Source organism: Neolamprologus brichardi, chromosome 13 (assembly GCF_056152115.1).
Source record: "Neolamprologus brichardi isolate AB-2024 chromosome 13, ASM5615211v1, whole genome shotgun sequence".
Classification (NCBI taxonomy): domain Eukaryota; kingdom Metazoa; phylum Chordata; class Actinopteri; order Cichliformes; family Cichlidae; genus Neolamprologus; species Neolamprologus brichardi.
In genome coordinates this window covers 13,694,107-13,714,073 of record NC_142116.1, presented here as the reverse complement: position 1 = coordinate 13,714,073, position 19,967 = coordinate 13,694,107, and the positions used below count along the sequence as shown (strand labels likewise).

Sequence of the window (19,967 nt, the reverse complement as noted above, 5' to 3'; positions counted from 1 at the left end):
CTATATGCCAGATGATACCAAAAAAACAACACTTATTATCTTAGCTTGCTGAAAACATTTCTGTCTGGAGGCTAATCTTTGCAATCTATGGATTCCATTCTTGATGTGTCATACTAAATCTGTTAATCATGCCATTTACACTCCATTACAAGATAGAATTCACTTTATGAGTTTCATTAGTTCTAAAGAAAAGGAACCTTGTGGATCAGAAAGTAATTGAAAACATTTACCACTTAAGCAAACCCACCCACACATTATGATGAAACCTAGAGAATTGCAGCTTCTATAATCCTCGGGGGGAGACGTTTCCTTTTCTCAGATGCTTCATTTCTCACGTTAAAGGGTGACAAAATTCTCTTGCCTTTAACTAACACCAGATAGTAAAGTTGAGTAAAGAAATGGTGTTTGCTTTGCACACACAATAATGATGTTGCTGTTGGGAGGAGCGGATGCTCACCCTGTCCGGCAGCAAATAACCCACAAGCCTTTTTACTGCCCAAACACACTTGAATCGTGCAGCAGCAGGAGTCAGTGAGTCAGCCAGAACAAAGCTGTCACTACACACAGCCAATATAATGGAGGGAGACACAGACAAAAGCAACCTTTCTGCCTCCAAGCATAGACTCGATGATGTTTTAGATAATTGAATTAATTTCAGCAAACCCACGAATCAGAAATGTTTACAATCGTAACATTTGTTTTCTTTTGCTTTTACCACTTGTAACTAAGCTTTCCGTGTTTTTCTAGTTAGCCCTACCACAGCTAACCTACAATGCTGTCTCTTCTCTGTCACTCTTTTTTCCCCCCCTTGCCTTTGTCATATGTATGCTTATGACTGTCAATCCATCACAGCCCTAACCTGACATGGAGAGACATGCAGCACCTGTCAGTCCTAACTTCTAAGAGAAACCAGCTCCATGACGAAGTTCACCAGTGGCGAAGGAATGGCGTGGGACTTGAGTTCAATCACCTTTTTGGCTATGGCGTGCTGGATGCTGGGGGCATGGTGAAAATGGCAAAGGAATGGAAAACTGTGCCTGAGCGTTTTCATTGTGTAGCTGGATCCATTCAGGAAGTCCAGTGAGTCACATTTTTACTTATTCTGCATTTTCTTGTGCCCCAAATGCTGCATATTACATATGTACGCTGTGTATGTACGTATAGTCCACAATCTCAAACTGCTTTTTTTCCCCAAAAGTTTAAAAGGGAAACCCTGCTGAGTGCAAAAGACACACTCAACTAATTACTGGGTAATCCCAGTACAGCCCAATTCAATAAAACATTGCAAAGGGAGTGTCTACTTCATGATGCTGTAATGTTTGGATTGGGTCATCAGTCTCTCTGCTGGTCTTGAACCTCTAAAAGATCAACACTGGCAGAGGAGGAATTACATTTCTAAATTTCAGCTTAAATCAAACATCTAAAGTGGTCATATAGATTTGAGCATTTTGTCTAGTGTTGTCTTGTTTTGATTGATAGTGACAGTTTTGCTAATTTTACTTCCCTGGGATGTTTGACCTTCATCGCGAAGAATGACGTATGCGCTCAGTTTATCAGATGACTAATTTATCTGTTAAAGGGAAGTGACTGAGTGCACATCATGAAGTCTGCACTTACCAGAAGTATTTTGTGTCAATACAACTACAGATAGGGGACAAAATAAAGGAAAAGCCTGCAATCGCCTACGGAGAAAGGTGATATGGTGGTTCTCTAAAGCCGTGAGGGTGAGGGGTAGGGGAACTGCTGGCATGGTTTGGGTCCAGATGTGTCATATGTGCGAAGCTTTCCTACAAATCAATACAAAGTTGCTATGGATGATAATTATATTTATCCTATGATGGAACACCTCTGTTCTGCTGGGAGTGGTCTCTTCCAGGATGTCAATACTCCAAACCATAGGATACAAGCAGTCACTGAATGTTTGAGTATGACAATAATATGAAGTACACAGTGAACTATATCACAACCTAAGCGAGATTTTGACCTGATGTCTAAGGTAACGTTCTACTCCACCACCTATAAAACAACAGCTTTGGTCCTTGTCTCCAGGAGATTTCATGAGACCTTTAAAATTTTGTTGGTTTTCCTTTAATTTGCTAATGTTACCATTACTATTGTTGTTTCCCAGTGTGCACTCACAAGAAATCTATGTCTAAAAAATATCTGGAGAGCATCTTTAGCAACAGAATTACTAAAGCACAGAAGGGAATATGTAACATGCTTAAAACTGCATGCCTGTTACAAGTGACCTTTATGAGTCATATGTCTGAGTGCGTAATCAAGTTGTGGCTACATCAGGAGTTGGTGGGAAGGAGGCAATATAGTTTTTTGGATGGGATTCCTTTAAAATGACTATATCATTCTAAGCATGATGCATTTCTCACATGAAATAATGTTAACTACATCAGTTTGAGCTCTGGCAGCTTCAGTCTCTGCCCTCATATTTCACAGATGCAGCTGTAGTTAATGCGTCCTCCCTCTCGTCTTATCCTCACTACATTAGTACATGATCTCTCCCTGTATTTTGTCCATCTACAGCCTTGCTTTCACTTCACTGTGCTTCCAATCTCCATCTCTGTCGTCCTCTGATTCCTTCCTCTGATTCCCCTGTCCCACCACTGCACCAGTCACAAGGGTTCTGGTATCCATTCATCTGTCATATCGTAAGGCTTTGAGTTTAAGTGTGCGATGCCTGGTGGTTTCCTCCATCCCTCTTATTTGCTCTAATTAGAGCAACACAAGTAGGCTTGGAGTTCCCTGGAAATGCCATCAATCCTGGCGGAGGTGTACATTTGTGTAGATGTGTGTGACCTAAAGTAATGCTCTAACATGTATTGTGAAAGTGTCAGTGTGTGGGTGAAGATAAAAAGCTGAGTGAATGCAGTCCGTCTTTGTATTTTCTTCCACCATCAACACCCACAGTACCTTATTTCGGTCTCTAATCAGAGCTTCACAGACGATTCAGTCACGACAACATGGTGTGAAAATGTTCCTTTGTGTGCTTGCGTGTGTCTGTGTGTCTGTGTGTCCCTCCCCTGAGTTCAGTGACACATAAAAAAAGAGCATGGTACAGCTTTTGTTGCATCCCTGGAGAGACCACATGCAAATGGTGGAAAGAACCTGCTCTCTTATACAGAGTGCTGGTGACTTTACACTGCCATCATTATCTGGATATTTAAGCTTCCAGTGCAAAAAACAAAACAAAACCCCCAAACAAAAAATAACCTATTTTTTACACTGACATGAAAAAGGTTTGCATATCTCAGGGAAAAATGAGTAGCGGGTGATGTTCATAGGTAAGAAGCTCCAAAAGAAACCTCTCTCTTCTTTTGAGTGGTGTGTTGAAAGCTATACTGGCTGTGCCATATTTTTCATCAGTTCACTGTTTCCAAAGCAGCACTGCAGGGTTTTTGCTGCCTCTATTGTGGTAGAGCTATAATTACAACGAGCCCACCTCTGATGATATTGTATCAGCGGAGAAAAGCAATAAACACTAACATCGCCATTCTAGCAAACACACTCTCAGCACTGATCTGATAGCTGCTCGGGCTCGCTGCAGCTTACTTTGCTGGAGGAGAACTTCTCATTATCAGTGGAGCTGGCACACAGTGCCACGCTGTGTGGCAGGTTTGTTTTTAATCTCCACTGGTCCTGCCCTTCAGAGGCATCTCTGTCCCTGCTCCACGGCTGACTGCTGTAATTACTCTTGCATGTTAACTGATAGGCACAATGCAGCTGCTGCACACAAGATCCCCCTTTTAGGTTCATATGCACACGCTGTAATAAAAAAAATAAATCATGAGTTAACTCCCCAAGAATAATGCTTTTAAAAATGAAGATGCCAAGAAAAGCTGTTGTAGTACATCCAGACATTAACTACATGTTTTTAAAGAAGTGTTTCTTCTTTACAGTATGGGCTTTTTACATATAACACTTCTAATGTTGATGGAGAAAAAACAAAGCTCTTATATTTGGCTATGTCAAATTTCTTATCACAGGGTGTAACTTGTTGTCCAGTACTGCGCTACGAGCTGTTCTGTTTTTCTGGGAATAGCAATTTACTTCATTAGCTCACCACTGCACTCACCTCGCTGTGCTCTGCATAGTGCTCTATTAATCATTTTTCAAACTGAATGCTGTTCCATGCATCTCTCTCTCTCTCAGTTTCTGTGTTTCTTCTCTGCTTCCCTCTCTTCGCCCCCTAAACCAGGCCCATTTCCCACTGCTGTGATGTGGCCTTAGCCTCTAATAATGTTATTAAGCCTCTTCACAGCCTTTGGCCACCACCCCTACCCTGCTGTGTTCCCACTCTTTCTTCCCATCACCCAGGGAGATATAAAAGTATGTCTTACCAACCAAAAAGCGACAACACTTGTGAAACCAGCCATCATAGCAAACAGCAAATCTCATGATGAGCCTAGAAATCATTAGAAATTTTGATCATATGCAATAATTTATTCTATTAGAATAAACACACTGTGTGAGACTTGTAGTAAAAAGGTGCTATGCAACTACCAGTCAATTTAACAAATAGGGAACACATGTGAAATTACTGAGTAAGAAGAACTTATGACATATGTGCTCTAAATTTTGGAAAACAAGCTTTAGACTGCAAACTGGTTACTTCTAGAATATCAAGTATGTGGTCTTTTAGTGTTGACCAAATAGCATATTATTCTCACTGCAACAAAAAAAGTACAGAGTAAATTAATCAGACATGACAGTCATGAATGCTTTTGTGCAATGAGGGAACAAGAAAAAAAGGTGCTTCCTTTTTTTGTCAGGGTTGGCTGGTTCTATTGAAAAAAATAGGTCAGGTGCTGTATTTACTGGAACATTAAAATAAGAGCAGGTAAAAGGTAACGGTTCTTTCACCTGTTCTCTCATGATTACATTCAGGGATTCCCAGTGCCATTGTCCAGTGCCATATAATACTTACTACACATACTACATGGTCTTGTTTCATCATTCTCTTTTATAGCTGTTATGTTACTTTGCTATGTTTCTCTAACATGTAGTTTTCATTTCTCCAATCTGATTCTTCTTCCCCAGTAAAATCCAGTCTGGTAACAAGCTGGTGCTGGCCATAACCACTGAAGCCTGTCAGGGAAAGGACAACTTTGTCCGCTACCTGGAGCATGTTCAGGCTGTAGTCACTGTCAATGCCAGCCGCCGTGGTGACCTCAACATCAACATGACCTCACCAATGGGCACAAAATCCATACTGTTGAGCCGAAGGCCCCGTGATGATGACTCCAAGGTGGGCTTTGACAAGTGGCCCTTCATGACCACGCATACCTGGGGAGAGGACCCCCGTGGGACCTGGGTCCTTGAGGTGGGCTTTCAGGGTGACGAGCCACAGCGAGGGGTCCTGAAGGAGTGGACTCTCATGCTGCACGGAACACAAAGTGCCCCTTATATAGACCAGATAGTACGTGATTATCAGTCCAAACTGGCCATGTCCAAAAAGGAGGAGCTGGAGGAGGAGCTGGATGAGGCTGTAGAGAGAAGTCTGAAGAGTTTGCTCAGTAAAAACAACTAGAATCCCATCTGCATGTTGCCAGCTCACCTATCACCTATCTTCCTTCTGCAGTCTCGCTCTGTCCTTCTCTAAAATTTCACTGCATCTCTTAAGTTCTCCTAAGTCCCTTGTTATCCTCCCTTTGGTCTACCTCCGTTCCTCTCCTGTCTCTGCTTTTTGTTATCAGATGTTAAAATTAGCCCCTTCGATGAATGTTTCTTGTAATCCAGTCATGATAAAAGTGTAACCTTCAATAATCTATTCTATAGAGAGAAAACAAACTATATCACTTGGGTTTTTACACTCTACAGAACTGTACATAAAGCAAACGCAAGCCACTCTTTCATGCTCTTGCTTTAACTGCCCTACACCTCTCTTCTGCCAAATGTTGTACAGTTTGTGACTGTAAATGATTTTCTGTGCCATTCTACTTAAAGTTTAATATCTTGCAAACAGAGCAGTGCTATTTCTTTCTGTTTATATTTTTGTGACATGCACTGTTTAGATAAACATGGAAAGAATGTGTAATTCATTTTGCAGCCTGTAGTCATCAGTTCATATTTCATAATCTTTGATGGACTATAATAAATCTATTCAGCTGTTTATTAAAGCACTTGAGTGATTTGAAATATGCCGCCAAAGGCAGTGAATGCATGTAGAAAACCAGCCATTCTCAGTTACATGATGCTGCATGTGCTCCACTAAAACTGGAGCACAGGCAGGATCACCGTGGGATAGCAGTCACCCTACTGTAAAACACATCAACAAGTAAAATCGTCTAATCTTTCCCAGGCTTCTTTCATTCTGTATTGTGCTGTTCAATAAACAGAATAACCCCCCTAAAATGCTCCTTGCCTAGGTACTATAGACACTTCCTTTATTTATAGAAGCAAAATGTAGCACCAATAAATCACTGTCATATAAATTATTTACAGCCTATTGACTGTAAATATTTAAAACAAAGAGCCTTCACTCAGTAAGAATCGTCTAAAGAGAACTAAAACACTTACTTTCCTACAAAACAAACTCTTTCAGAATGAAAGAGGAGCAGCAGCAAAGAGCAGAAATCTAGCAATTGTCTGAACTAGCTACCCAGATGCAACCCGAACTAAAAGCAATGTGAATGTCAGATATGCATTCATCAGGCTGCCTCATAATCCAAAATGAATGCTAATGCCTGTGCTAATTTCAGTGTGCAGTTTGGTATGTAAGTAAGCAACTGTTGCTCTTAAAATCTAATGTCAGTAAATTGCTTTTACAGCTTACTTCCACTTCCTCTATTGGGCAGAAATTTAAATCAGTGTTCATTTATGAGGAGAGAATGTGGGAAAAGACCATTACTAGCATGAAGACTTTTAATTATCTCAGCCATTATTCAATCTTACTCAAATAAGTTAGCACAATTAATAGCAGTAATCCAAGTAATATATGCATTTTTATAAAGTGAGATTTCATACTAATCTGTTCAAATACGTCTTAGGAATCTTCTCTGAAGTGTTTTACATACTCTGTATCTTGTTTGTTTCCTACAATTGTCTTACATTATGAACAAGGTAAGGTCACATTAAAAAAAATCTTATTATTATTCTTTTTGCAGATGCTGCAGCCTTTGCAGTAAGACCTTCTGAGCCATTTGTAAATGTTCAAAGGCACCTACAATGTCCAGTAAAAAAAAGACTTTTATCATATATTAATAGAACGTATAAGGTGCTTGCTACATGTTGGTTATGTGAAGGCAAACACAACAATGTATCAACTGATGTTTGGGTCTTTTTTTTATTATTAAATATATCAAAGCAAATTAATACACAGCAAAATTGTGCTGAGGGCAGGCAGTGGCATCCAATTGAACAATTGAGCTAAAAAGGGGAAGGTCAGAGTTCTAAGACATAGTTCAAAAAGGGTGGCCCAGCTTTTTGTTTTCAATTTTTTGGGTTTTTTCTCTCTTTTTATAGGTGGCGCTTTGTTTTTTTCATTGTTCCAAGTTTTCAGACAGTAAAGGACTCAGCATGAGTATGGGTGAATATCTCGAACAACAACAGCAGTACTTATGGAACCTGCAAAACATATTCTGGACGCAAGACCAGAGACTGCAAGCAAATGGAAGAGCAATGTTTATCAAAGCAGGAATGTCTAGTTGCTCTTTATGTGTGGATGGTCTCCCTAAGAGACAAGAACATTAGAGTTAAAACAGTAGTTTTAGAAACAGTGGTGGTTATGAAGTCCGAGTGTATCAATATTATCTTCCATCTAGAGGACCTGTCTCATGTAGGGTCCTGGTTTTCTGACCCTTTATGTCAGGTGACATGGTTTCAGTGTTTCTTCTTGCTGGACTTCTCAATCATGGTCTCCACCACCACGGAAGTTTCCTCATAACCTTTCATCTTGCGGCCATTGGAGAACTTTTCCACGGACTCCACAACCTCCAGCTTCTCGTAAGTCATGGCATCTGGAGTAAAGCTAGTCGAGCTGGTGCTGGTGCTAGTGCTGGAACTTGAACTGGAGCTGGTGCTGGCACCACGAGGTGCAGGCTTTGGAGTGGGCCCGCTTGGGCCGTTGTCATCCCTAGTTTTCTTGGGATGTTTAGCACCTGGGGTGGGATCTTTGGGGCCAGAGCTTGGGCCAGAGGGTGGAGATACTGGTCTTGGCTCCTTTGAGTGAGGTCGAGGCTCTCTATTGTTGTTTTTACCTTTTTCTCCGTTATCCTTTTGTATTCCACCCTTTTTATCCTCCTTTCCTTCTCCTCCAGAGGTGGGCACGGTTGGACTGAGAGGCCTAGGATCTACCATGGGTTGAGGAGGTGGAGGGGATGGTGTGTCACGTCCATATGGTTCATAGGGAGCCATCATTCCATCTCTGATAGTAACAAAGATGTGGCCAGCTGATGGTGTGGAGGTGTAGAAGCAGGGATCTAGGTAGCTTGCGTCACCGGTGACAAGCACATAACGACCCTTGGTGTAGAAATCAGCGATTGGTTCAGGCTTCTTGTATTTCCTCATTCTTTCTCTGACAATGTTACAGAGAGTGTCAAAGGCTTTGCTAATCTGAGCTCCATCTGGAACATCCTGTGGAGACACTCCACTGAGAGCAGGTCTCTGCTCTTCTCTCTTCACCCCCTCCTCTTTCACCTCCTCAGACTTGACCCCCTTCGTTTCTTCATTTGGACCCTCTCCACTGGCTCCATTTTCTTCCTCCTGGCCACAGTCCATCACATCTTTTGGGGTCAGATCCTTCTTCTTCAGGCCCTTCTTAACCATTATCTTCTGTCGTGGCTTGATACTGGTGATCTCCTGAATAGCCTGTGTGATATCTAGACGCAAATGAGGTTTAGATCAACTAGATATAAATAAATAAAATTAAAAAATGTATACACCAGCACTATTAAATCTTTGTAAATTCTAAATATTATAAGGACATTGCTTTTATTAGACATAATCTTTAAAGACTCGTGTTGGTGTCTCAACTATAACGACTGCGACTGAAACTAGCTGTTTTATGTTTTATGTTCTTGGTGATCTTACCTCTCCCTCTGCTTGATGCAGTAGATCTGGGAGTGTAGCGGTAATTAGGGGTAAGCAGGGTAATGGGAGTGCCAATTATTGCTGAATTCAACCTACAGGAAAGGGAGCAGTAAATTGTTACACAGTGATGTTCTGAACAGTTTTCCTGTGCAGAGGAACCTGATCATTCATATGATTCAAAATATGAAATAACACATAACACATAAAATGACCTAAATATAGGCAATCTTACATGAAAACAAAAATCCTTGAGCTGGTAAGGAAGGACACATTTGTTGTCACACGGTGCCATCTGTTGGTGGATTGCACAGAGAAAATAAACCTACTGAGTGTCATAAGGAGCAAATCTAACCTCCTTAGACGCCTTAGGCCAGGTGACCAAAGGTCTTTCAAGAAAGTGACCCTGGAAGTTATGCTGGCAGTTTTGGCTTTAAGTGTCAAAAAAGCCACAAAGGTGATACATAAAAATACTTGCCCAATTACAAATTACCCATGACAGTATTAATGTTTTAAATTTTGAAGATTTTACACACAATTAAAAGGATGTTTTGCAAGACGTACATCAAATTTGTCTTGTTTTGAACATGTTCTATTTTTTCTTTTCTTTTTCCCATCACTTCTCAGCCTGTTAATAAAAAATAGCTCCATTGCCAAAGGCTTTCTCATAGAGGGCTCTCTGATTGTTTCTCTCTATTATTGTAGGGTCTTAAGAGAGACAATATTTACAGAAGTGTGCACTGCCTGAATCTATGCTGATCTCAGAAACTTAATTTATTTTTTTTAATTTATTTTTATTTTTTAAAATTTCATTTATTTTAGCTGCTGCAAGACTATGCTCACGCTGACTGTGTGATTAAACCTTTTTAGCCGTGTGATAATTTGTTCGTTTAAATGAATTTATTGCTCTGTATCAGATTTACTGAGCGCCAGCAGTATGTGACATTCCTGTTAGTGATCACTCAGTGAAGTGAGCAACTAATGTTCTCATTCAGGTGTGCGCGAGTGTGTCTTTAGGTGTAATAGAAGCAAAGTGGTGTTAGCCTACCTGTTATCTTCATTCTCAATGATCCTCTTGTACCTCTCCAACTCATTCTCAAGGGATGTCTGATACATTGCCAGGTGGCGACATTCGTTGGTGTACTTCTCCAAGGACCTCTCAGTTTCCTCAATCTCTTTCCGCAGAGATTCGATTTTCTCATTGTACATTTGGATCTCATCGTCATAGCTCTCCTGTGTGTTTTTGATGGCTTGCTCCAACATTGTAGACTGATAGAATAGAAAGAGGCAGAGAAGAATAGACAAGGGTGATTTCAAGGAGAAATTCACGTTATTAGCGGTAATGCAATGTGTCTAAGAAATATTGCGAATGAACTAAATGGCACTGGATGCATCTTTATTATACCTGCAGGATCAAATAGACAGGTATGTAAAGTGCATAACGAAAGCTGACTGAAGATCGTTATTTGTACATATAACAGAGGTTTTATATCAAAAGCAAAGCAGCCAGATGAAAGAACAGGTGCTTTGAAATCAGTGCAGGCAATATATTTATTTTTGAGTTATCTGTGCTATTGAAATAAAGCACTGCTTTGTTTCTCTTTCATGAAAGGACACACTACTTTGACAAAACTCTACCTTTTAGCTTATTAATCTTCCACAGCAGGGCCGTTGCTGACACCTAGTGGCACATTTGCAGCATCTTTTGCTGTGGCATAATGACGCTGTTAGGTGAAAACCTATTTAAAGGGAACTTGTTACCTCGATTTCAAGCTTCGTGTTTCAACTTTTGAATTTTACTAGAATAGCTTTAAAGGATCCTTATCTCTCAGTCCAGGATTTTGAACTTAGAGCGAGAGTTGCATGTATATCTAAGGATGTCCACTGATATGGATATCTTACAGATCCAAGTGTAGGAAAATAAAGACTGAAACACAATTCATAGAACAGCGGATTGATATATATATATATATATATATATATATACTGAAAAATGTAAACTGTTGTAAATAAATTGTATAACAGCCCACTCTATGCATTAGAATGGAAAGGATTGATTAATTAGACAAGGAAATACATACACAGCATATTTGAGTCATCTTGAACAAAAGCACACAAAATGCAGCTTTTCAAATGTGCAAAGATATCAGAATAAATACTGATTTTGGAATTTTGGTCTGAGAAAAATCAAATACTGAGCAGTGTGATATTGTAGTCTTTCAGATGTGTATTTTGTAACTGAATAATGTTAGCAGAATTAGACCAAATGAATCATCAGTTAACGCTAAAAGTGAGCTTAGTTACAGCAGCCACTGGGAGTTTGGACTGGTCTTTGTGGAATATAGTTTTCCTCTAATAAAAACACTCTTGGCTTCTTTGAGAAATCCTTTTGTGTGCTTCTATAAATATCAGCTTGGCAATAAAAAAAAAAAAAGAGCAAAGGAAAGAAAAGAAAAAAGAAAAAACATGATGTAATTAAGGTGAAACCTCCTGTTGTCATGGTGACCCACCTCAGTCTGTAGTCGCTGTTTCTGGGCCTGCAGCTGGCAGAGGGCACTCTTGTATTCCTCCAGCTGACTCTGTAGCACTGGTACTTTTTTTTGGGCCAGCAGCTTCTCCTGCTCCTTCACACATGGAGCACAAATCAGTGAACACATGCAGACAAATGCAGTGCGTCTCTACAACATGAAGGTAATACCACACATACTTAGCCAGCAATAAGGTCTCTCTTCCCGAAGTAAGGAATTTTTAATGAATTTTGTGGCTTTTTATGTTAATTTGAAATGCATTCCTTTTAGATCTTAACAGTTTGTAATTTTTTAATACTTATTGGCTTTTCTGCTGTTGTCGTTGAAAGTGACATTATTAACATTTGTACATTTTTTCCAATCCATACTTGAAACGTATCATCAGCTACTGCAGTAAAAGTTTGTACTACTCTGACAATCTCTAATACGTGCGGCTGTTCTGCTGTAAAATAAAAGGTTAAACTAAGAGGACGTTTCTGAAATTTACACTTTTTAGGTCATCTTAAACTAAAGGCTGCAAGTAGAACTAAAGATACATTGGGATTTGATAAATGTTCATAATTACTCACATTACATTCATGGCAAGGCATTCAAACTGCTGGCAGGTCAGTGAGTCAAATACAGTATACAGAGATCAGCTTGGCTCACAATGTGCCCAGAATGTTTTTTTTTAATCTTGCCTCAAAGATAGAGACAGTCACATCTGCATCACTGAAGTCACAAGCTGGTGTGCTTCTCTGTCCTTTAAAAGGCATCCATTTATAAGACTGAAATAGCTTAATTGTTATTATATAGCTTAAAGGTTTAGAAGATAAGTTTATTTCATTTTTTCCATTCAAAACAACTAAAAAGAAACCAAGAAACATACAAAACACTTCACATGTACTTTAAATTAATTACTGCTACCAATAAATATTATTAAAGTTTTGTTGAGGAGAAGTGATGTCTCACAATTTTCTCAAAAAATGCCCATGCCAATATTTTTCCGAAAAGACATGCTTTGATTTCTAGAGCTCAAGATGACATGAAAGATAACATAAATACAATGTGACATATTAAAGTCTAACTGGGCAAACTGGTAGTTTCAGTAATCTGCAGTATACATGTATTTGATGTTCTTGAAACCTCCCTGTAGGGTGACTATACCCCAAAAAATACCCTCATTTATCTTTTTCAGAAGAAAGAATACCCCATTTCAACCCAGTTAAATATAATAGACTAGACTAGAGTGTAGAATATAATAAAACACCCCTTTATTGTCATTGTACATGTGCAACAAAATTATATCTATCAATTCAAAGTGGTCTGTCGATTCCAAAGGCCACACAGTTTCCATTTTCATCAGCAATCAGTGTCCTCCTTTGTCCTTTGTGGAAACATCTGGAACTGCCACACATGCACAAGTCATGCCCACTTGCTTACACTTTATTTTCCACTGGATGTCAGCTCAGCACAGCAGAGCCAAGAGTTGTGGCTCTTTGTTAGTACCCGCAGAGACTTAATCCAACCAATTAAACAATTTCTGCATTTAGAGTCAACATGCCTCTGAGAAATGTTTATATAAATAAATCTCCAATTTGCTACACAAACGCTTGTCACTGTGGCGCCGCTACTAGAAAATTAGCATGCACAGCCGTTCTTCACAGCATTTGCTTCATTATGTGCCCTGACACTCTCATACTGCAAGCCTGTCAATGTGTCTGGATGGCACTGTGACTGTCTCTCTCCTGTGCTTTCTGCACATGCACTCACACACGTATACAAAAACACAGATGCAGTCCCAGGCAACCAATTGGACAGAGAAGCCAGTAACCTCATCAACCCCAGACACGTAGCCGGGGCTGGCACACATGCAAACACCATCTTCTCCCCCAGGGAGGGCCATGCACACTCACACACACACACACAATGACAGCATTAGTGACCTCACCTCGGAGATGCCAACTGACACATTGGGAACAAGGGGGAGCGTCTGGTTGATTTGCTTTAAAATGTTTACATAGGTTTGGATCTCTGCGAGGTTCTATGGAGAGAAAGACAATATAAAAGGAAAGTTTTAGTAAGAAAACTCTGCAAAAGTAAAATGAAAATAAAAATAATTAATCTGTAACTCTTCCACTTTGTAGACTAAAATCTTCAGCTAACAAACCTTTCTCCTTTCTTTATCACAATCTATTGAAAATCAGCTGAAAATGAAATATTTGATAAAAGGCTTTCATTTAGCTGAAATGTATTTATAAATGGAACAACATTTACTTCGAGCATGGCCGAGACTTTCTGTCCAAATCCTTTTGTAATAGGCTGAGCTCAGAGTCTTTCCACAAGGATACTTCAAAGCTCGAGACCACAAGCCCAATATTCATGTGAGAGGACTCTATTATTTCCGACATAATACACTGACAGTAGTGCCCATTGATCTTCTCATGATCTCAGTATTGCAGAGTCATGTATTAATTCATTACCAAACACGCTGCTGGGTGAAAGTAAAAAGGAGAGAAAATGCTTAGGCATGAAATTCTGTGCAAAGTATGCTGTCTTGTTTTATTTCAGTGTTTTTGCAGCCATTGTTTTGGACCTTCTAGCTATTGCTACATCACAAAAGAGGGTCTATTTTTATTTTTTCTATGTGCTTTCCAGTCATATGATGAGCATTTTCTGAGCAATACTTTCCCCGCTCACATCACCGACAGTAAATTCACAAATCCCCAGGAACATCATAATATATCCACTGGCAATAATTTCAAGGATTTGAGTCACAACAAAGAGTTGCAGCCTGAGGTGGGCTGCCTGGTCAAAAGGAACAGGACTGAGTGGGGAATAGGCAATAAATCGAGACCAAAAAAACTCTCTTGAGTTTATTTATGTTGTCAAAAAACAATTTCAAGATGCCAGAGCGTAATTAAACACTGAAAGGGGGTTATTATATGAGCGCTCTTTGTTTGTAGTTGATAAAAAATTTGTGTTTTATAGAGTTTTAACCATTGTTTGATGTTTTAAAGACACATGGCATAAACAAGCAGAGCAGATTAGAAACCTCTAATCCACGTCATTACAGCATTTGCTTATTTTCCCTTTAAATTAGCATAATTTGTTACTGCAAATGAGTTTTGAAGGAAACTTAATGCACAAAGCACAACAATGACTTTGCCTTTTTTCTACGTTTTCTTTTTTTCAGCAGTATAATATCTGCTGATAGCAACTAAAGTATTAGCATTGCTAATTATGAACCCTAAACATGAGTTAGGTAATGATAATCTCGTGTAAATATGCAGAAAAAAAGTCCATGTTATTCTAGTAATGTTTAATAAAGTAGTGCTTTTGCAGACTACATTTAGCCTCAGGAGAATCTGGTGTGCTGTAAATCTTTCAAGTAGCAATCATAGTATTCAATCAAGATCTGTCTAGAAAAGATATTGCCATGTATATAAAAAAATGAGATAAATATGAAATAGGATATAGTAATCTCTAATGACTTAGGCAAACATGCTTTGTTGCTATGTCGCTAAGTTGGCTGTTAATACTATTCACTGCCAGAATAGAAGTCAGATCTCAGTGAGCTCTTAATGCCTTCTGTGCTGAGAATACTTCATGTATGATTAAATAAGATGTTAAGAGGATTAGTAGTTAGCAAAGCTCAATAAGTAATTTCCTTTTTTTGGTTTAGGTTAACTTTGATCATTTCCCATTAGAGTACTGACCTTCTTGTGTCTGTCTCTGGTGGAACTGATGTCATCCTGCAGGAACTGAGACTGAATCTGGTACTCCAGGTTTCTCAGCAGAGCGCTGTCAGCCTCCTGCAGGTAAAGAGACCCAAGAGAGGAAAAAATAACTGAACGCCACAATGTTGTTTTTTTTTTCTTTAACAAAAACATCAGTGGCAGACTGCATTCAAATAACAATGAAGAAAATTCTCTACTGTCCCACAAAGTGTCATAGTGGTAGCGCTCTGGTATTTTCAATCTAAATGAATTATATCTCATCCTTTATACTGATATATATATATTTTTCAGATGAAATATCTTTTCATTGTGGTTCTGCTTTTCTTCAGTTTTTAAAATACAGAAGAATGCATTGGAAAAAAGGCAAACTTTAATTTTTCCAAAATATCATGAGCGAAGCTTTTTATATTTTTACTTACTCTACATGCTCCACACTTAAATGTTAGAGAGTAACAGTGCACATTTACTGAAACGCAGTCATAAATGTCCTTTTGTAGGGGTGCTTAAACAAACATAGCTTTAACTATAGATATTACCTTGTTTAACTGTTCCAGTGTGCCTCGAAGCTGCTCCTGATAATCACATTCATTTCTGTATCTGAATGACAAAAAAACTCATTTATGTGTTCATATAAAGCCAGAGTGCAGTGATTACACTATATACCACCACATTATTTATATATAATGCCCTGCTGACATGGTAAGCTCACAGCGAGAAGGGATAGCTGAACAAACTCTGTTGTATTTGTAATGTGTCAGAGTAAAAAAATCCCGATTATACATGCTGAAATCCACCTGCCTTTATCTGCTAATTCAACCAAAGCTGGTCAATGTTATTCTTAACTGATCAATAATGCAGCAAGAAAGCCTGCAGATAAATGATTACAAGGCCTTTCTAGACAGTTCCAATTAATCAACTGATTCACCTTGTTTACAAAAGAAATATCTCTCTCTCTCTGTTTTTCCTAATAGTATACTGGAGCCATGGATATACTTCGGGCTTCACTTCAAAAACATTTGAGACTTTTCCTTATGACCCTGGAGTGGATAAGCATTAGAAAATGGGTGGATGGATGTTTGCTTGTGTTGCTTTTTTGTTATGGGTAAAGGAAAAAAGTATATAAAAGTATATAAACTGATTCCTTTATACAGTTCACAGCATTATCACAATTTAATGTCTAACATTGTGTTTTATAATTACTAGTGACACAGTACAGCACATATGATTTAAACCATTTATACCACATTTTCCTGACTGCCGTACTCTGATTCTTAATTATAGAATAGGATCATTTGAAGGCTTTTTTAAAAATGCCACGCTTCTTGCAACAATTGTCATCATCATCTTAGTATTGGGTTCATTAGCATTTTAATGACATTTCTATAGTAACAACATTTTTCTCATTACTCCATATCTGAGGAAGAAGTTTGACTCGTTACACACATAAAACACCAGCCACTACCCACTCCCTTACTTGTTGGTATATTCATCCAGCAAGCGGCAAGCATCCTTCAGCTCCCGCTGCAGCTTGGCATGGTCGGAGAACAGCTCTCGAATACGCTGCCTGTTGACTTCAATCTGCTCTGTGAAGGCTTCCTCCAAGCCGCTGGCCTCTTCCATTCGCTGCAGTGTCTCCAGCTGCTTGCGGAACACGGCATTGCGCTGCTCTAAGACTCTTGCCCTGTTGATGTACCGGGCAAAACGGCTGTTGAGCTCCTGGAGGCTCTCCCAGCCCTGGATGGCTGAGATACCTGCAGATTCTTCAGCATCGTCCTCAAAGATATCTGAGCGCTCATACTTTTCCTTGTGCACCTCATGCCGGTAGCTTGTCTTAAACATGATGGCACGCTTTTCTCCCGTGGGCTGGTGGTATTCCCGGAGTGCTTGGTCCACCTTAGCACCTTTAATGTGTGAAAACTTGGTTGCTCACCCTTGGCTGTCTCATGCTAGACTGAGCGCTGCACAGTAGTGGCTGATGGCGAAATAGCCCCCCAAACCACCCTCTGGCTGTTGCCATGCATGCTTTGATCCTGGGGGCTTCCAGAGATTATTGTTGCCTTTGTGGCAGAAAGTAAAAAAGCAATACTGTTGATGACAAAGCAAAACCACAAAGAAAACACAAATGGCCAGCCCACGAAAGCACTGGGATGTCACACACCATTGTTTTGGTTCTTAGTCAGCTGCTTTCTAGATCCCTGGCAGCCTGGATATTGGCACACCACAGGACACAGGGGAAATTTCATGTAGTGCAGTTTGTGGGAGGTGTGGAGAACAATTCCTGCCAAAAGTGGCTACTTGTTGATACTCATTCTGCTTTTGTTTATATTTACAAGTTGGTATTGATTCTGTTTTTGTTTATAACCTCAAAGGTATTGGACAACAAATGTATTAACATTCACGCAATTACAGCAGCCATGTGAGTAGATACAGAGATATCCAGTATAGTCAATTGTTCAAAGTCAAAGTCAAATATATTTATATAGCACATTTAAAACAACAAATGTTGACCAAGATGCTGTACAATTAAGATAATCAAAAGAAATAAAAACATACAGAGACATGATAAAAGTTAAGAAAAAGAATCATAAAATTAAAAGATTTGAGTAAGAAGTAAGATAAATAAAAGTAGTACAAACTTATTCTGATTTAAAAGTCATGGAGTAAAAGTGGGTTTTCAGACAGGTTTTAAAAGTGTCCAATGTTGGTGAGGTCCTGATGTGGAGGGGCAGTTTGTTCCACAATTTAGGAGCAGTCACAGCAAAGGCCCGATCTCCTCTGTGCTTAAATCTGGACCTCGGGACAGGCAGGAGTAATTGATCCGCAGACCTCAGTGATCTTGCAGGAGTTAATGGCCTGTATTTGTATAGCACTTTACTTAGTCCCTAAGGACCCCAAAGCGCTACACTACATTCAGTCATTCACCCATTCACACACACATTCACACACTGGTGATGGCAAGCTACATTGGAGTGTACCAATTTAAAAGATCAGAAAGGTATGAGGGTGCTAACCCGTGCAACGCCTTAAAAACAAATAATAAAATCCTTAAAATTAATTCTAAAACTAACTGGCAGCCAGTGTCCCCCATATGCCAGTATGGGGGATATGTGGCCTCGCTTGCATGTGCCAGTTAGTAATCATGCTGCAGTGTTTTGGACCAGCTGCAGATGGCTAATTGATGACAGACTAACTTCAGAGTAATGACTATTACAGTAGTCGAGGAGATGAAATGAAGCCACGGATAGCTCTTTCAAAGTGTCTAAAATAGAGAAATGGCTTCACTTTAGCAAGTAGCCAAAGGTTAAGGAAACTGGTCTTGATTACAGCATTAATCTGTTTGTCAAACGTTAGATTAGAGTCAGAAATCACTCCTAGGTTCCTCGCAAAAGGTTGTTAATAATGGGTTTTTATTAATTTCCAATAGAAGCAATAAATACAAGAACAATGACATAACTGAAATAAGTCCTGACCTAACCACATACAACTTTTCTTTTAATGTTGTACTTGCACATTGTGTTATTTGTTTTAACTTCAAATCAAATTGCAGAGCTCAGTCAAGTAAAAAGTAAAGTAGAATCTCTGTGTTTTGCTGAAAAGATGGCTCTGAAGCAAAAACATGACAATTTGCTATTAATAAAATGAAAGCCCCTGTCCGCTTTAAAATTAGATTCTTTCTCATGCACTTATTGTGATATTTAGCAGAGCTTTTTATGTCCAACTTGTTACAGTAAGTTGTACTTCGCCAGTGAACCACAATTGTAAAATTACAGGAGTGCAAACTGTGCATTTCATTGACACTGAAACATGCATGTGTTAATTTGGTAATGTGGAAAATGTTGGTTGTTTTTATATTTGATTCTAATCTGCTGCTAAGTTTGTTTTAATTAAAGTGCCGCAATTGCAAACACACCCCAAGAATTCTTATTCGTTCAGTATAATTTCACTCTGATCTGCTGGCAAACTAAAGTGATTTTCATGTCTCTGTTAGGCTATGAGACGGTAACATTTAATGTTTAAATGCATGCAGTTTAAACTTTCAGAGCTCTAATGTGCAGTCATTGTGGCAGAAATAAACAGCAGCACTGAGAATGCACTCAGCAATAAAATAACTCAAATTAAAATGTTTATTTTGTCTCTGTGCGCTAAATCCCCAAATTAACAATTTTCAACAGTATTATTTCCTGTCTTATTTGCAACAGTGTTGCAAATGGTCTTTATAGACGTTTATCGCCATTTTACCATTGTGATGTGATAATGTCTCTAGTGGAGCAGGCGGCGCTCCCAAGCATCACATTGTGCACAAGATGAGTCATATGACACATGAATCCCCCCCTTTATCTGAATACACACACAGAGATACACACAGAAAGCCTGGCTTAACAGAGAACGCTGAAAACTATGATACCTAATATCTCTGACTGGGGTTTTAGGTTTTCCCAGACCAGCTAACCTAAAGAAAGCCAAGCTGTGTTAAACTTCCTTTGTAGTATACCCATCTGGTCATTAGTGGAACTGCATATCAAACCCCAGGACCAAGTCGCTCTTGCTATATGGCCACTGCCCTATGTTCTGAGTGAGTGCAGTTAGTGAGTTTGCATTGGCTTGCAGTGTTTTCAATGTTGCTTGTTCAGGTTAACTTAAGGAAAATTGGTAGGAATTGTCTACCATTTATTTTTACTCC

At 39.2% G+C, this 19,967-nt stretch overlaps 2 protein-coding genes across 2 annotated transcripts in view; one reads left to right on the top strand and one right to left on the bottom strand.

The window, feature by feature from the left end:
• The window catches only part of pcsk2 (proprotein convertase subtilisin/kexin type 2), a 29,284-nt gene extending 23,153 nt beyond the window's left edge, over positions 1–6,131 (top strand). Inside the window, exons 11-12 of the mRNA XM_006783771.3 lie at positions 853–1,080; positions 5,053–6,131. Coding sequence (XP_006783834.1) covers positions 853–1,080; positions 5,053–5,542 — 718 coding nt within the window. The 3' untranslated portion in view covers positions 5,543–6,131. The remainder of the gene's footprint in view (positions 1–852; positions 1,081–5,052) is intronic.
• A 1,147-nt stretch (positions 6,132–7,278) lies between these two features.
• Positions 7,279–17,263, bottom strand: bfsp1 (beaded filament structural protein 1). The gene is made up of 8 exons (XM_006783770.3): positions 16,761–17,263; positions 15,823–15,883; positions 15,266–15,361; positions 13,498–13,590; positions 11,550–11,663; positions 10,088–10,308; positions 9,043–9,134; positions 7,279–8,831 (listed from the first exon to the last, which is right to left on the bottom strand). Exons 1-8 carry the CDS (start codon positions 17,123–17,125, stop codon positions 7,834–7,836), a joined length of 2,040 nt encoding a protein of 679 aa, XP_006783833.2. The 5' UTR covers positions 17,126–17,263; the 3' UTR covers positions 7,279–7,833.
• Between the last annotated feature and the right edge of the window lie 2,704 nt (positions 17,264–19,967).